Raw genomic sequence first — 18442 nt, 5'->3', positions numbered from 1 at the left:
TTAGGAAGAAACCCTGTGACCCACTTACACAACACAACCAATGCTCACCAGAAAGTTGCTTTAACTCATTATGCGCTAATCCCAAAAGAGCCCAAAACTTCAAAGTGCAAAGGTAGTGTGAACTCTTACTCTCACAAAGTGTCCCTTTAGTGTTGTAATACTTCTATTATTTGACTGGGATAGTTTGTTCTTATTCCATTGATGTTTCTGTTTGCTGACTTTTATTGGAATATATATTTCTGATCATTTTGGTACCTCAAGGGAACATAATAAAATTATCAACAGTCCTCTCCACAGTCTCTGATTGACTTAATGTTTGTCCCTAGGTTGTTCAGTTGCCTTCAAATGAGGTAGGGCGCACGGTGGCACTGTGGTTAGCACTGCTGCCTCACAGCGCCAGGGTCCCGGGTTCAATTCCGGCCTCAGGTCACTGTCTGTGTGGAGTTTGCACATTCTCCCTATGTCTGCCTAGGTTTCCTGCGGGTGCTCCGGTTTCCTCCCACAATCCAAAAATGTGTGGGTTATGCTGATTGACCATGCTAAATTAAATCTAGTGTCAGGGGGATTAGCAGGGTAAATATAAGGGGTTACGGGAATATCGCCTGGGTGGGATTGTGATCGGTGCAGACTCGATGGGCCGACTGGCCTCCTTGTACACTGTAGAGATTCTATTTGGCTATTACAATCAGCAAAGAGCAAAAAACAGCATGTTCTGATGACATCAGTAACAAAGTGTTAACCAGCCTTTACAAACAAATGTTTCCTTTGCATTCTTTAACTGTTTAATCAGCATTTGCATTAAATTTGTAGTGGAGAACTCAAAACAGGATTAATGCCAGTAGAATGAACTGTCACTGCATATATTCAATTTTCTGCAATTCCTAACAAACTGATTTATACGGCTGAATGATAGCTCAGAGCTGGAAAGTCTTTCATGAAGATATAGATTGGCTGGTCTTTACAATAAAAGCACAATAAAGGTACAGGTCTAGGTTATTAAATGGTCACTAAATTCAGACTACAATGGGAAGAAAATAAAGATTCTAAATAAATTACAACATTCAAAGAAACTAATAATGTGTAAAGTCTATAATTTAATAGCAATTAGAATGAGAACAGGGTTCTATTTGAATGTATACTTGTGAAGACAGTTCACGACAACATAATATATTGGCAGAGGCAAACGCGAACAAAATCCATATATTTGCTTTAGGTTTATCAATAGTCCTTATTAAAAAGGTAATGTATGTATTAGATTAATAATGCCAGACCTATCATTTAATACGATAAAAACAGTAGTTTCATATTGAAAATAAATTCAGATTTTAATATTGCTGGAGATTTGAAGTTACAAACATTTGATATTTGGTGTCATTAAAATAGAAACACAATCCAATGTGTGGAATCCCACAATGTTCAGTCATTCCTTCAGCGCATCTCAGTAACCACAGTAAAAGAAGTTGCGTACGGCATTGTATAATTGTTTGCAAATTCTTGAACGCCAAGTACAAAGTAATTCCACCCAGCACGAAGGACTTTTAAAACGTTCTAAAAAGGAGTAAAATTAGCATTATTAGATAGTTTGAATATTTGAGTTACTTTAAGCAGGCATCTGAAGTACAAATTATGTCACCAGTGTTCTCATCTTCAACTGTCGATGAGCCGAATGGCCTCCTTCTGCACTGTCGGATTCTATGATTCTATAAATAATGTCATACTTGAGGGTAGCTCTCAGTGCTGCCCAGCATACTGCACCACTGATTGATGGATATGATTTCCATTTCTGATTTTGTAATGCCAATTATATCACAGTAGCCCATTGCCAAGTGGAGGCTCGGCACTTCCCCGTAACACCAAGAATTCTACTTTGCAGTCTTTTCACTTCTTTTCTCCTTACTGGCGAGCATGTAAATGAGGGAACACACCACGAATCTTAGGGCTACCAATATCGACATCAGGTCATCAGTGAAAGAAATGTTGCAAAGTCTGCTGAAGGCCACAAAAGACAGGAAGGCAGTCCACAAATAAACCTCAAAGCTCATAGTAATTTTCACTGTTGTTCTTAAAATAAATTATAAAATGTATGGAACAAACCCCGATATTGCCTGACATATCTTTTACTGATTTTGCAGAATGGTGGTGGCCAGGACTGAATTAGTGCAAGGGATGTCTGTAAAAGTAAGTACACCAGCTAGTAGCTAAATATCTGATGCCCACGATACTGATTATAATACTACATTCAAGGCAAAAGGAACCTATTTCGTGTATGGGTGTCCAAACAGGTATATAATTGACTCTCCTGCTGGAGAGGTGGCTGTGTTAAAGATTCCTCTTTTGTATATTCCTTCCCCTGGAAAGTCAAAAAATCTGACTGAATGTAAGCCATATCATAACTTAAAGCAAAGGCTACCTCCTAATAAATTAATTTCAATGTGAGTTTTTCATGAAAGTGATGACTGTCAGAGTTTGGGAAATTATTCATTGTTACGGGACGAGGGCATTGCTGTTTGGGCCAGTATTTACTGGTCATCCCTAACTGCCCTACATTTCAGAGGGCATTTGAGAGTCAACCACACTGCTGTAGGCCTGGAGTCACATGTAGGCCAGACCAGGTAAGGATAGCAGATTTCCTTTCCTAAAGGACATTAGTGAACCAGATGGGTTTTTACGACAATCGACAATGGTTTCATGGTCATCATTAGACTGCCATGGTGGAATTCGAACCCAGGTCCGCAGAGCATTACCCTGAGTCTCTGCATTGCTAGTCCAGTGACAATTCTACTGTGTCACTGCCTCTCCTTTTCCACTCAGTGTCAGCCTCAAGCTTGCTATGTTGTAGCTGCATTTAAAAACTTTTAAGTTCAACTTATTCTGCCCTGCTTCTATGTTTTTACCTCAACCTACAAACAAGTATACATCCTTGCACTAGTGGCTTTACATATCAGCAGCCCTTTTGGTTTTAACAAATAATTTAATGCCCAATCACGCATAATTTTGAATTATTTATGTAGGAACAGGGTAGACTGCCCAAAATTATTTCATAGAGGAGCCTTACTATGAGCCAATGCAATTGTTGGATCCAAATCCAGGTCCGGTGGACAATTCATGAGGCTGAATTATACATTCCAACTCGGTGGATTTGAAGGTGGGGAGCACATAAAATCCAGTGACGCCCTGCCCACCCACTCAACACTGCTCCCAGTGGTAGTTGGCTGTAATGCAGCCATCGCAGTGGGCAGGCTCTACTACGACCTTGTATCTTGCGAGGGGGAGGGGGGGTGGTGGACACTATGACACCTTGTTAAATCCAGACCACTGTTTCCGGAGAGGGGGGAACAGTTCGGGATTAAATCAGATCTGCTGCATGTGGAATTGGGCCCTGACTATTTGCAAAATAACCTAAAGAGGAAACTGTTTTTCTTGTGCACAATGGTACAGTGACCATTTTACATCTTTTCTAGGCTGGATGCATTTTCCATCTTAATTTTTTTATTTTCTGTGTATATACTACTTAAAGTAATCCTTAATTCCACAACTCTTCAATATATCTGCACTCCCTTAATTCTGACCACCAGAACAAGGCAAGAGAGGTTAGTATTCCAACTCACTTGCTGATCCCTCAAAAGCCTTTCCAGAAGACCTACCCCAGCTCAACAAAAGCTACTGCAACAATCAAGAAGCTCAATACTGTTCAAGACAGGGTTCATTTGACAGCACCCTCCAGCCCAACATCTCTTCCATCGAGAAGTCATGGAAACATCATTGCCTCCAAATTCCTCTCAAGTTACACACCATCCTGACCTGGACAAGCAGTCCCATTTCTTCATCATCAATGAGTCATGATGCTGAAATATTCCAGCCATCATGAGAGCGCCATCAATACTCAAGTAAAATTTATGCTACATAGCTATCAGGAAATGATCATCTCCAACAAGAGACAATCTACCATCGCCCCATGATATCCAATGGCATTGTAAGAAGTCTAACAACACCAGGTTAAAGTCCAACAGGTTTATTTGGTAGCAAATGCCACTAGCTTTCGGAACAGGCTGTCCCTTCGTCAGGTGAGTGGGAGTTCCCACCCACCTGACGAAGGAACAGCCTGTTCCGAAAGCTAGTGGCTTTTGCTACCAAATAAACCTGTTGGACTTTAACCTGGTGTTGTTAGACTTCTTACTGTGTTTACCCCAGTCCAACGCCGGCATCTCCACATCATGGAATCCAATGGCATTGCCATGGGTGAGCCCTCACCATCAATAATGGGGGTTACCATTGATGAGCAACTTAACTGGAGGGGTGGCACGGTGGCAGGGTGGTTAGCACTGCTGCCTCACAACGCCAGGGAGCCGGGTTCAATTCCCGGCTTGGGTCACTGTCTGTGCGGAGTCTGCATGTTCTCCCTGTGTCTGCATGGGCTTCCTCCTGCTGCTCCAGTTTCCTCCCACACTCTGAAAGCCGTGCTAGTTAGGTGCATTGGGCCATGCTAAATTCTCCCTCAGTGTACCCAAACAGGTACCGGAGTGTGGCAAGTAGGGGATTTTCACAGTAACTTCATTGCAGTGTTAATGCAAGCCAACTTGTGACTAATAAATAAACTTTAACTTTGGAGTAGTCATGCAAATACTATGGCTACAAAAGCAGTTCAGAGGTTGGGAATTCTGTGATGAATAACTCAAGCCCTGACTCTCCAAAGTCTGTCCACTATCTACAAGGCACACATTAGGAGTGTGTGATGGAATACTATCCACTTGCCTAAATCTGTGCAACTCCGATAACATTCAAGAAGCTTGATGGAATCCAGCACAAAGCACTCCACTTGTTGGTACCCCTTCCACCACCTTAAATATTCAATCCTTCCACCATTGATGCACAATGGCAGCAATCTGTACAATATACAAGAAATACTGGCCTCGGAGCCTCTAAAAACATCTTCCAAACCCGTACTTCCACACCCAAAAAGACCAGGACAGCAGGTGTATGAAACACCAGCACCTGCAAGTTCCCCTCCAAGCCACACACCAACCTGAATTGGAAACATCTTACCCATTCCTTCACTGTCGCTCTGCATGTTTACCTACACCAGATGGACCATGGTGATTCAGAGCAATGGCTCACCCACCATCATCTCAAGGTCAATTAGAGATAACCAACAAATGCTGACTTTGCCTGTGATGCATGTCGTAAAAGAATTTTTTGAAAAAATCTGCAGCAGTTCAGTGACATCCGCTACCACCTTCTGAACTATGGATGGCTAATAAATGCAGTTCCATCAGTTCATCCACAGCTCAACAACCAAAAGGAATGGATTAGGGTTGCTTTTCATAGACATTTTCCATTCCTGCCCACACTCCGAGACATTCTAATATAATGTACACTTCCACGCATGTTAACCATAGAAGCATAGAATCCCGACTGCGCAGAAGGAGGCCATTTGGCCCATCGAGTCTGCACCAACTCTCTGACAGACCATCTTACCCAGGCCTTCTCCCCCACCCTATCCCTGTAACCCCATTTACTATGGCTAATCCATCTAACCTTGACATCTTTGGGCTCTAAAGCATAACTTCCCATGGCCAATCCACCTTAACCTGCAGTCCTTTGGACTGTGGGAGGAAATTGGAGCACCCAGGGGAAACTCACGCAGACACAGAGAGAATGTGCAAACTCCACACAGACAGTCACCCAAGGCCAGTATTGAAAGCAGGTTCCTGGCACTGTGAGGCAGCAGTGCTAACCACTGTGCCACCATACCGCACTTACCAATACTTTGAATATGTGAATATTCTCCAAGTATAAGTGAGGACTGTCAGTGTTCACTGATTATTTGCCTAGTGCTCTCCTCATACATAATTCTAACATTTCTACATTGCTACAGACTTTCCAGTGAAAAACAACAGTAAGGTTTGTTGCTTTTTCCCTTCTCTATCCCAACATGGTGTAACATTTATATCACAAACACTCCTTCGATCCCATGTCTGATTTAATGCAAATAATTCATCTCTTAGTACTCAGGTCCTGATAATCAAAGATATTTCTACCCATTCCCAGTTTAACTTTCTCCTATTTATTCTTTCATGGGATGTGGGTGTTGGTGGCAAGGCCAGAATTTGTTTCCCACCCCTGATTGCCCTTGAGAAGCTGCTACTGTCTCTGTGGTTTAGGTACATCCACAGCGTTGTTACGAAGGGTTTTCAGGGATTTTGAGCCAGAGATAGTGAAGGAATGACATAGAAACTAGAAGAAGGAGGAGGTCATTCGGCCCTTTGAGTCTGCTTCGCCATTCATTATGATCATGGCTGATCATCAAATTCAATATCCTGATCCCTCCCTTCTCCCCATATCCCTTGATCCCGTTAAACCCAAGAACTATATCTAATTCCTTCTAGAAATCACAATTGTGAGCAGTTTTGGACCACATATCTGAGGAAGGATGTGCTGGCCTGGGAAAGGGTCCAGAGGAGATTCACAAGAATGATCCCTGGAATGAAGAACTTGTCGTATGAGGAATGGTTGAGGACTCTGGGTCTGTATTCGTTGGAGTTTAGAAGGATGAGGGGGATCTTATTGAAACTTACAGGATACTGCGAGGCCTGGATAGAGTGGATATGGAGAGGATGTTCCCACTAGTAGAAATAACTAGAACCAGAGGGCACAACCTCAGGCTCAAGGGACGATCCTTTAAAACAGAGATGAGGAGTAATTTCTTCAGCCAGCGAGTGGTGAATCAGTGGAACTCTTTGCCGCAGAAGATTGTGGAGGCCAGGTCATTGAGTGTCTTTAAGACAGAGATAGATAGGTTCTTGATTAATAAGGGGATCAGGGGTTATGGGTAAAAGGCAGGAGAATAGGGATGAGAAAAATATCAGCCATGATTGAATGGTGGAGCAGACTCGATGGGCTGAGTGGCCTAATTCTGCTCCGATGTCTTATGGTCTTATACAATGTAAGTGGAAGGAACCTGAACAGAGAGAGAGCATGAGAACTTGAGATGTAGGTTGAAATCACTAAGAATGAGAAGTCACTTGGTGCAGAGGCTGAGAAAGTTGTGCAGATTGTGGTGGACTTCAGTTGTGCCTTTGTCCTGCCTGGCCCACCGTTGTGTGTTTGTTATGCCTGGACACATCCCCTGCCGGCTCGGCTCCTCCCCTTGTCACCTAGTATAAAGGTGACTGTTTCCTCCCCCTTGTTCAGTTCGGGTCGGTTATCTGTTGGGATGTGCTCCTGGTTCTGTAATGAATAAAAGCCTATAGTTGTATTGGCACACAAGTAGTCTTTTGCCTGATTGATAGCGCATCACAGATATCACAATGAGAAAATTGATCCAGTATTTGTGTGGGTGGTGGAGAAATATTTTAAATATGAGATGAAATATCTGAGAAAAGCAGAAAATAAATCTATTGCTTAAAGACAGTGGGGAATCAAGAACATAGATCTGCAGATGATCAGATTAAAACTTTAGGAAAACATTTGAAAAAAATTAGAGCTAACAATACCAAAAATAATGAGAAATATGGAAGGTGCAGTGCCTGGTGAAAATGAATATTAAGAGGAAAAATTGAAAAAGGTTACCAAGTATAAAAAAGTAGCACTGGCTTTAATCTAACCATATAAAAAAAGTCAGTGTTGGAAAGAGTGTACGGTTGCTCAAGAAAGATGTCTGATTGGAGAAATATGAACATGTGGCACATAGATGTTAAATATTTTTACAAACATTTTTGGATGTAAGAATGTAGGTATACTAAAAGTGTTAGAGATAACTGTAAAAAGAATTGGTTTCCAGAGAACGATTGTGTAAACAAGTTAACAAAAAATGGCTGACGGGTGGTAGATGCATAATGTCAACATGTGTGAGACAATACACTTTGCAAGGATGAGGGCATACAGTGAATGGTAATTTGCTGAAGGGGGTGCATTAGAGTCAGGTTTTCAAATTTATTTAAAGTACAAATGAAAGTTGATAAAGTCATAAATCAGGGCACAGAGTACAAGAGTAAAGAGATTAAAGAGATAACCTTTGATCATATGTTGGCAATTGGTTGGAAGGTATGAGTCAAAAAGTATGTATCTGATTGGCAGGATGCGTTAAGTAGTTTTCCTCAGGAATCTATATCGAGACCTCATTTTTTAACAATATTTATCAATGACTTGGTTGAAGGAATTGAGAGCAGTAGGTTCAGTTTTCGGACGACACTGATTAGGAGGAAGAATACACCGTGTCGAGAATGAAAAGTTAAAGAGGGACATAAGCAGATTCAGTGTGTAGGCAAAACTGTGGCAGATAAAATTCAATATAAGAAATGCAACTGCAAATGCTGGAAATCTGAAATTGGAACAGAAAATGCTGGAAATGCACAGCAGGTCTGGCAGCATCTGTGGAGAGCAAAACTGAGTTAAAGTTTCAGGACAATGACTCATCAGAACTGGGAAAAGTTAGAAACTAATAGGTTTTGAGCAAGTGAAGGGGGAAGAAAAAATATGGAAGGCCTGTGATAGGATGCAAGGATAGGAGAGATTATAAAATAAAAGGATTGATGGTGTAAGGCCAAAGGAAGTTAAAATGGGATGTGTCAAGAAACAAAAGATGTATCTAGAGGTAACATGAATGTTAGGATCATAAATAGCTGTAAACTGAATGCAAAAATAAACAAAAAAAGAAACAAGAGTTCAATTCCAGTCTCGGGACACTGTCTGTGTGGAGTTTGCACATTCTCCCCATGTCTGCGTGGGTTTCCTCCGGGTGCTCCAGTTTCCTCCCACTCTCCAAAGATGTGCATGTTAGGTTAATTGGCCATGCTAAATTGCCCCTTAGTGTCAGAGGAACTAGCAGGATGGTTACAGGGTTAAGGTGGGGATTGTTGTTAGAGCAGGCTCAATGTGCTGAATAGCCTTCTTCTGTACTGTAGGTATTCTACGATTCTATTTAAGAGAGAATAAAAACCCTGCCAGCAAAGAAACATGAAACAAAATGGGGATGAAGATTATAATCTTCATCCTGAATCCAGAAGGACTGTGAAGTACCCAGATGAAAGGTGAGATGCTGTTTTGAGCTTGCATTGAGTTTCATTGGAACATTGCAGGAGGTGCAGACAACAAGCTCAAGGTTGAGAGCAAGATGGAGAATAAAAGTGACATTCCATTGGAAGCTCAGGTTCACCAATGCAGACTTAACAGAGGTGCCCTGATAAGCAGTCACCCAATCAACATTGGTTATTAGCTGCCCTTTGTAGAGTAACAGCTAATGCAGTATATTATGTTGAAAGAAGTACAAATAAGTCACTCTTTCAACAGGAGTGTTCAGGTGTGGAGAAGGGAGGAGATAATAGACTGAGACAGGTATGTTCTATGCTTGCATGGAAAGGTGCCATGCAAAGGAATGGGCCTTTTGGGGATGACTGAGGTGTGACCAGTCTCTTCAGAAGGGAGGGGGGGGAAACATGTGTTTGTTGTTGGCATCATGCAAAGGTGGCAGAAATGATACAGAATGATCTGTTGAATACAGAGACTGCGGCTGGTGGAGTGAAGTTAATGACAAGGCGATCCCCATCATGGTTCTGGCAGGGAGAGGAACAGGGAAGAGCAGATGAAAAGGGTTAGAACAGACATAGTAGAGGGCCCTATCAACTACAGCAGTGAGGGGTGGAGGTGGGGGAGGATATCCTCCATTGGGGAGTTGAGAAAACAATTTGGAAATGCTATTGTGGAATTTCCATGGTTGGAATAGACTGTTTACAGGAAACGGGATGTGAGGGAGTATAGTCAGGGTAACTGGGGAAATCAGAGGAATTATAGCAATATTGATCTGGGAAATTGGGTTTGAGTTCTGAGTACCACACCTCACAAAGGACTGGCCTGAGGGGAGAGAGAGCAGAATATATACAGATTTTCCAAAATGATACTTTTCCTTATTCTTTCATTGGATGTTGGCGTCACTGTCAAGTCCAATATTTGTTGCCCATAACTGAGCGCCGTTAAGAATCAACCACACTGTTGTGTGAGTCAGGAGTCACTTGTAGGCCAGACCAGACCAGACCAGGTATGGACGGAAGATTTTCTTCCCTAAGGGGTATTTGTGAACTAGAACAGGTGTCGGAGTGTGATGACTAGGGGAATTTCACCGTAACTTCATTGCAGTGTAAGCCTTACTTGTGACTAATAAATAAACTTAACTTTATAACAAGCAACGATAGTTGTCATGATCATCACTCTACTGAGACTAATTTATATTCCAGATTTATCAATCAACTTTAAATGACACCAACTGCCCTGGTAGGATTTGGACCCAAGTCCTCAGACCATTAGCACCCCACCCCCCCCCCCCGCCCTGCCCATCACCATCTCCCCATGGGCTAAAGGATTAAAATCCTGAGGTTAAGCTTCATCAATGTACATCATAATCCTTTAAATTTATTAGTTTGACCTTGTTGAGGAATGCGAAATATGCGAAAAATGTTACATCTTATTTATGAGGAGTGTCCACTTGACGAGGCTTCGCCACTGGATCCGCCAAAAACAAAATTCACCCGAGAGGTAATTGTATCAGTTTATTTCTAAAGAGATCAATTCGGGAACACTTCAGCAGATAGTGTCTATTAGTAAGCAACAAACACATTGGTTTACCCAGCCATTTGAACTGTCAAAGTGTTGAAGATTCTTCCGATATTTTCCTTACCTTCCTGCATTTTTTAAGCTTTTGCTTCCTTTTGTATTTTCTGTCCGCTTTGCTCTCCTCATTCACACTCTCCCCCAAAGATTCGATCAAAGGCTCGTATCTGTCTGGAAGTACAGCAAAGTGGATTTTTTTAGAATTAGACATCTTCTTCCTCTGTTCTGGCTGTTGGAGGCTTTCACATTGTCCATCTGCTGTTTCCTGGATCTCCTTGACAGTCGGTAGAATATCGACTTGTTTTAACCTAATTTTGAAATGCTTTATATTCTCCAGTGTGATTTGTTGGTCAATTGGAAGCAGCTTCTCTTGGTCAGTGCCGGTTACGTGACATTTTTCCCTTTTGCCCTGAAAGTTGGGGAAGGGCAGCCTTTTTACTCGAGATTTTATGTTTTCCGCAGGCATTGTAATTCCATAAAAGCAGAACTTTTTTTGCACAATCGCGCCTCCAGATAAACAATGTAAGCTGCACTTTGATGCTGTTGGAATCTCAACCTTGGCCAGTTTGTTATCTAATTTACATGCATCAGACTGAACCAATCGATCCAAATTTTCCATATTCTCCATATTCTGCAGACTTTTGCACACTGGTCACGTTATTTGACAATATTACAGTGACACAATGCAACAGTTGCCAGTTCGATTTGTCTTTGTAACGGAGAAACACCCAAGGCATTTCCTAGAGGCAAGGGGACAAAAGAGACACAGCCAAAAGAGGGTTGAGATAACTAAAAGCTGACACAGGGAGGTAGGTTTTGAGGAGGATTTGGAATATCAGAGGAATGTGGGGAAGGTATTCAGATTGTGGAAGATATGTGATTGAAGGGACGTTTCCCCCCAGGACACAATAGTGTGTTTATTATCAAATGTAAAACTCAGGATTTTTAAACTGACACTAGACGAAGGACAGACTTGCTCCTAAAATATGCAGTAGTTTTCCAACCACAGAATATTCAAATGAAATGATGCAGCTCAAGAAGCCGGGGTCAGAGAATTGGAGAGTTTGGGAAGTTTTGTGGTGGGAGCATTAAACAATCCCTTCAGCTTTCCCAATCTTTGGCTGGAGAATATCAGACAAGCAATGTGACAGCACAGAGGCATTGAAAGAGTTAAGAGAACTGTTGGAGAGTGTTATTAACACATAGGTAGAAGATGACATCATTTCTGTGAAGGGTGTCACTCAAGGATAGCAGATAGTTGAAGAATGATGAGTCCTTGGGGAACTTTGGGGTGCCAATACTGGAATGGGAACAGAAACCTTTGTTGGCAATGCTGTCTAGGAACTTAGTAAGAAGTTTAACAACACCAGGTTAAAGTCCAACAGGTTTGTTGGACTTTAACCTGGTGTTGTTAAACTTCTTACTGTGTTTACCCCAGTCCAACGCCGGCATCTCCACATCATGTCTAGGAACTTGCCCACTCAACTGCATGTTGTATTAATACACATAGCAAAAATGATTAATCAGTTCCCTATATAAATGGGCGGCACGGTGGTTAGCATTGCTGCTTCACAGCTCCAGGGCCCTGGGTTCGATTCCCGGCTCGGGTCACTGTCTGTGTGGAGTTTGCACATTCTCCTCGTGTCTGCGTGGGTTTCCTCCGGGTGCTCCGGTTTCCTCCCACAGTCCAAAGATGTGCGGGTTAGGTTGATTGGCCAGGTTAAAAATTGCCCCTTAGAGTCCTGAGATGCGTAGGTTAGAGGGATTAGCGGGTAAATATGTGGGGGTAGGGCCTGGGTGGGATTGTGGTCAGTGCAGACTCGATGGGCCGAATGGCCTCCTTCTGCACTGTAGGGTTTCTATGATTTCTTCTTCTATGATAAATAAATGTCAAATTAAAGCTAGCACAAACCAGCCTCCCATCCATTGACTCTGTCTACTCTCCCCGCTGCCTCAGCAAAGCAGCCAGCATAATTAAGGACCCCATGCACCCCAGATATTCTCTCTTCCACCTTCTTCCATCAGGAAAAAGATACAAAAGTCTGAGGTCACGTACCAACCGATTCAAGAACAGCTTCTTCCCTGCTGCTGTCAGACTTTTGAATGGACCTACCTTGCATTAAGTTGATCTTCCTCTACACGCTAGCTATGATTGTAACACTACATTCTGGACTCTCTCGTTTCCTTCTGTATGAACGGTATGCTCTGTCTGTATAATGTGCAAGAAACAATACTTTTCACTATGTGCTAATACATGCGACAATAATAAATCAAATCAAATCAATCAATCAAACATGTGAATTAGTCTGTGTTTAGTTAGCTGATCTCAACCAAGGAAGCTATCATGTGCCACAGTTGCCTTCATTACCCCTTAGGCTAAGAAAGCAAAATTGGCTTTGATACCTCTTTATTCATTTGTGAGATAGAGATGTCATTGGCAAGGTTAACATTAATCCCCCTTGAGAAGGTAGTGCTGAGCTGCCATCTTCTGCTGTTGCAGTCCAGAATGATGGCACTCCCATAGCCCCACTATTGTTAGGGACCAGATCAGAAAATCCAAGATATATTGTGAAGTTAGCCTGGACCCTAACGTTTTATGGTTTTGGCATTAGGGTGAGCATAAGGTATTCCACTTCAGGTATTCTGCTTCAATTGACCCACTTGGAAATTTTTATCAAAACAAACTTTATTTAAGAACACAGTTAGAATATAACAAAAAAAAATAGCATAGTTTTTACCAATTTAAATGCTTAAACATAACAAGTTATAATTCTTAACAGCTAGCTATCTCTATAGTTCCAATGTAAGCAGCATCCCATAGACATAAATCCCTTCTTCAGAACCAGTTAGCATCAAAAACGGATATGTTCACATGGAAACTAGATTTCCAGCCTATTAACACCTCTGGACAGAGATTCAGACATGCAGCCACCTCCAAAGAAAGATCCACCCCAAAACAGCAGAATCTCAAAGAAAGAGACTTATGTTCTGGCAGATTTCAGTCTCCAACTCCAGAGAGAGAACAAAAGGCACTGCTCTCTAACAACTCCAAGCAGCATCTAAGCTTGATTTCTCTGTGTGAGCCTAGCTCCATCCAATCACTTGATTTTCTGTCCAACAACCTAATCAAGCCCTACTCTGCAAAACCCCAGGGGAACACTAAAATAACAGAACAGTATTAGTTCAGATTAAAACCAACATTCTAGCAATTAGGAGCAATTATGCTGCAGCAGTAACAATACAGAGCTGCTGGTTACAGACCCAGCGGCACCAGTGTTAATAAAACAAACTGCTAAAACCGATCCTGCACAAAAAACATGACCCAAAGACATTTCTTAAAGGCACAGTATCATTACACTATGTAGGGAATTCCAAGATTTAGTCCCAGTGATGATGAAAAAACTGTGATATACTTGCAAGGCAGATTGGAGGGAAACTTGGACGCGGTGTTATTTCCATGCACCTGCTGCCCTAGTCCTTCTAGGTGCTGAAGGTTGCAGATTTTGGAACTGTTGCCAAAGAAGCCTAGATGAGTTGTTGGAGTACGGCTGATCGATGATACACACTGCAGCCACAGTGTGCTGGTTGTGGAGGGAGTGAGGGTTTAAGATGGTGGACAGTGGACAAGTGAAGAGTGTGCCTTGTAGATGGTGAAAAGGCTTGAGGATTCAGGTGATGAACCAGTCACCACAGAATACACAGCCACTTACCCGCTCTTGTAGTCACATTATTTATAGGTTTAGGTCCAGTTAATTTTCTGGTGCAGGACTCGACAAAGGTAATGCCCTTGAATATCAGGGGAAGGTTGTTAGACTCTCTTAAGTTGGAGATGATCATTGCTAGCACTTGTGTGTGTGACACAAATGCTACTTGCCACTTGTGAGTCCAAGTCTTGCTGTATACGGACATAGACTGCTTCATTACCTGAGGAGTCACAAATAGTGCTGCATATTGGGCAATCATCAGCAAACCCCCTCACTTCTAGCTTTATGATGGGGAGAAAGTCACTGATGAAACAGCTGAAGGTGGTTCATCCTAGGATACTGCCTTGAGGAACTCCTGCATGATGACTTGGGCTGAGATTATTTACCTCCAACAACCACAAACATTTTCCTTTGTGCTAGTATAACTCCAGCCAATGGGCATTTTTACCATGATTCACACTGACCTTCATTTTACTTGGGTTTCTTGGCAGCACATTAAGGCAAATGTTGCCAGATGTCAAAAGCAGTCATTTTCATGTGCAGATCTTTTGTTCATGTTTGCACCAGGTATGTAATAAGGTCTGGATTCTAATGTTCATGGCAGAACCCAAACCAAGCATGTGTGAACTGGTTATTGGTGAGCAAGTGTAATTTTTATGCCACTGTTGTGGGCCCCTTCCATCACTACCCTGGTGGGGCAGTGATTGGCCAGATTTGCTTTTAGTGGGTAGGACGTAGCTGGGTAATGTTTCTCTTTGCAGAGTACATGCCAGTGTTGTAGCTTTATTGGAACAGCTTGGCTGGGGCCTGGCCAGTTCTGGAGCACAAGTCCTCAGCACTGCAGTTGAAATGTTGCTGGGGCCTTGACTGTGTCCAATGCACTTATCTATTTCTTGATATCACATGGAGTAAATCAAATTGACTGGAGACTGGCTTCTATGATGATGGAGACCTCGGGAAGAGGCCAAGATGGATCATCCATTTGGCACTTCTGGCTGAAGATGGTTGCAAATGCTTCAGCCTTGTCTTTTGCACTCTCATGTTGGGCTCCTCCCTTATCCATTATGAAGATGTTGTTATGACCCCCAAAGAGACAAATAACTTTAAATCTATATATTGAATTTCCAGTGCCTGACTGAAAGGTCACACAGCAAGATTTTAATTTTTCAAATATTTATTGCAGCTAACGAAGGAAATAAAAGTAACATTGATTAAACACTACTTTTGGAAGTAACTTAAACCTTAAACTACAGGAGAGAAATTCCACATTAAGCACTAAATATGGCTGATAAGATCCCATGTTATGGTTAGATTTTACAATTAGGGGCAGGATTTAACCCATGGCCCATTTTTCCCAATGGTTGAACAAGAAGTTGGTGCCACTTCCATTTTTCTGTTGGGAGCTGATCCCCACAATGATTCATATGTAGGTCCCGGCAGAGGCGTGAAAAATGGGCAAGTATGTGGGTTTTCATTAGAGGATCCTGCTGACAGGTGGCAGTTCAGTAGGTCCAAGTGGACTCTAAATGAGCTGCTTGAACAAGCAGGGAGGCTCTGCATCATGGCCTCAAGGCCTCAACTTTCTTGTTCACCTCCTTTCTGTCAGACGAATGAGCCATTTGTTCTGTGCTCCCCTTCAATCCCCCCAATCTTATCAAATATCCCCACCTTACAACCCTCCCTCCTCAAAGCATGTGCCTTTGTGAGCGATTAGGTAAAACCTAACATATGACGGGTCAGTATATGTGATGGTGATGTTTGTAGATAAGGGGTTCAGTTGGTATTTGTCAATTCACTAGACCTCCACTTTCTCCTGCAGGACAAGCAGACCCACAACTTGAAGAAAGGGGCAAGGACAGGCGGAGGGGTCCTCATTCCTGCTGAGGAAGAGGCTCCCCAGGTAGGGGGAGAACAGGACAGCCGAGCTGTGGCTATTGGTGCGGCTGGAGTGGCAAGGCATCAGAGTGAGAATGAATCCAGCCAAGTGCTACCATATGGACATACAGGGCCACACAAGGATTTATGCTGTGCTCATAGAATCTTAATATGTTTCATTCTGTTCTCCTTTACAGCTCCCCATAAAATTCTTCCAGGTGGAGCAGCTTCTGAGACAGTGGTGGGCAACCTGTGGCCCGAGAGGCTGCATGCGGCCCACCTGCATTCTTAGTGCAGCCCACGAGACATTTTATTGATTGTTGCCCATGCACAGGGTTACCACATTCTGCTGATTTCCTACCAGTATGACTGAAGTGTGCATGCTGATTGGACACAACATTGACTGTGAGAGTCATGCGCTCCCTCTGCGTCCAAAGTATAAATATTTATTTTGTGTTTACCATTTGAAATTGATAGTTCTCTTAATATGTGAATGATTAAGCATTTTTTATAACCTATTATAAAATATTTGGCGTGTAATAAATGTATTCAATCTTACTCATGCGTCTTGGTTAGTGAACAAGTCTAATCTCAATTTCAATCTTGTGGCCCACTGAGATGAAGAAGAGCCACTCATGCGGCCCACTCACTAGCCTAGGTTGCTTATCACTGTTCTAAGATCTGGGTCATGATATACTGCTTGATGTATGCCCACTGGCGCATCAGTTGTCCTGGGTAACAGCCTTCAATATCAAGTGTGTATGACAGATGTCCACTCTCCATGCTAGTGGTCGGAGATGCAGGTTCAGAGGTGATGAGAGGCTGGCAGGCAGGGTAGACATCCTGAGTGGGCAAACTGTCTTAGTAATGGGACAATGGTCATGGAGATTCCTGAATCTTCGGTGAATCTTGTGTAGATGAGAATTCCCTGGGACATACATGAGACTTTTTATCAAAATTGTTTGCGCCTTTCATGTTCCTAAATGTTCTGATGTTCTGCTATATTAATGGTGGACTGGGAATAGTCAGTTGAGAATATGTGGTTCAAAGTTAGAAGCTGCAGCAAGTCTTAAACTCAGTGTGGAATGTGCTCTTTTATCTTTCTTATCTGCTTTGCAACTGGATGAGAGCATACAAATACGTTTCAGGACTAAATGGGATTTTTCAAGTTACAGTTTAACCAAACAAATAAAATCAGTGTCTGACAGGTCTGCAAGCTTACAAGTGGAAACTTCACTATACTGATAATGGTATAAACACGAGCAAAGCAAACAAACAATGAAGTAATCTGAAAATCAATTTGTACAAAGTTTTTAACTGGGGTAAAGTTGGAGCTTAGCGGATTGTTCAGTTTTGTGATAGACTCGATTAGTTAACTTCAGATGCACTGTGAATACATTTTCTAAATTGTAAACTGTCTCACTTTTGTAGATTCTAGCCAAGGATGAAAGATCACAAACAATACTAGATTACAATCTGCACAGCTTGCAACGGATACAATGCTGCTCTTACATCCCTTCATATCAGTTTCAAAATTACATCTACCTAAAATATATAACAATTTATTGCAGTGACGGAGCTGCAACAGCTAAATAAGCAAAATAAAAGAAGTGAGAAGAACTCAGGGGAGAGGTGGTCTGGTCAGGTCTTGGGGAAGATTAGGTTGGGCCTTGGGTGGGGCGTAGCTTTGCTTTGAAGGGATGACAGGTTAGGTGAGGCCTGGTTGGGGGGGTGGTATTTGGAGTTGGGTCAGGCAGGGGGAAAGGAGGTGAGAGTCGAGCGTGGCTTGGGGCGAAGGGGTGGGAGATGACTCTGGTGGGGGGTAGGAGAAAGAGTCCCCATGAGGATGGGGTGAACTCAATGGGGGGCAGGGGTTGTGGGGAGACCCCTGGGGTATCAGGGGGTGTGAGTATGCATAGGAGTGGAAGATTAGTTGTGTGTTGGGACAAATATGCTGGAGTTTCAGAATTGCGGGGGGTGTCTCATGAGAGGTCAGTGTGGGTTTGTGCAATAGTTACCCAAAAGTTATTTTTTCTAACTTTTTATTCGTTCTGCGTATGTGGGCCTCGTTTATTGCCCATCCCTAACTACCATTGAACTGAGTAGTTTGTTAGGCCATTTCAGAGAGCATTGAAGAGTCAATCACATTGCTGTGGGTCTGGAGTCACATGGAGGCCAGACCAACTGAGGTTGGCAGATTTCTTTTTCCAAAGGACATTAATGAACCTAATGGGTGTTTGTGACAATCAACAATGGGTTCA

At 42.5% G+C, this 18442-nt stretch overlaps 1 protein-coding gene across 1 annotated transcript in view; it reads left to right on the top strand.

Annotated features, from left to right (window-relative positions):
• The first annotated feature begins 2132 nt into the window (after nt 1–2132).
• LOC144504490 (uncharacterized) overlaps nt 2133–18442 on the top strand; it is a 56128-nt gene continuing 39818 nt past the window's right edge. Inside the window, exon 1 of the mRNA XM_078229834.1 lies at nt 2133–2178. Coding sequence (XP_078085960.1) covers nt 2134–2178 — 45 coding nt within the window. The 5' untranslated portion in view covers nt 2133. The remainder of the gene's footprint in view (nt 2179–18442) is intronic.

This window comes from Mustelus asterias, chromosome 15 (assembly GCF_964213995.1).
Source record: "Mustelus asterias chromosome 15, sMusAst1.hap1.1, whole genome shotgun sequence".
In the NCBI taxonomy this organism is placed as follows: Eukaryota; Metazoa; Chordata; class Chondrichthyes; order Carcharhiniformes; family Triakidae; genus Mustelus; species Mustelus asterias.
This window is presented reverse-complemented; position numbering and strand designations above follow the sequence as displayed.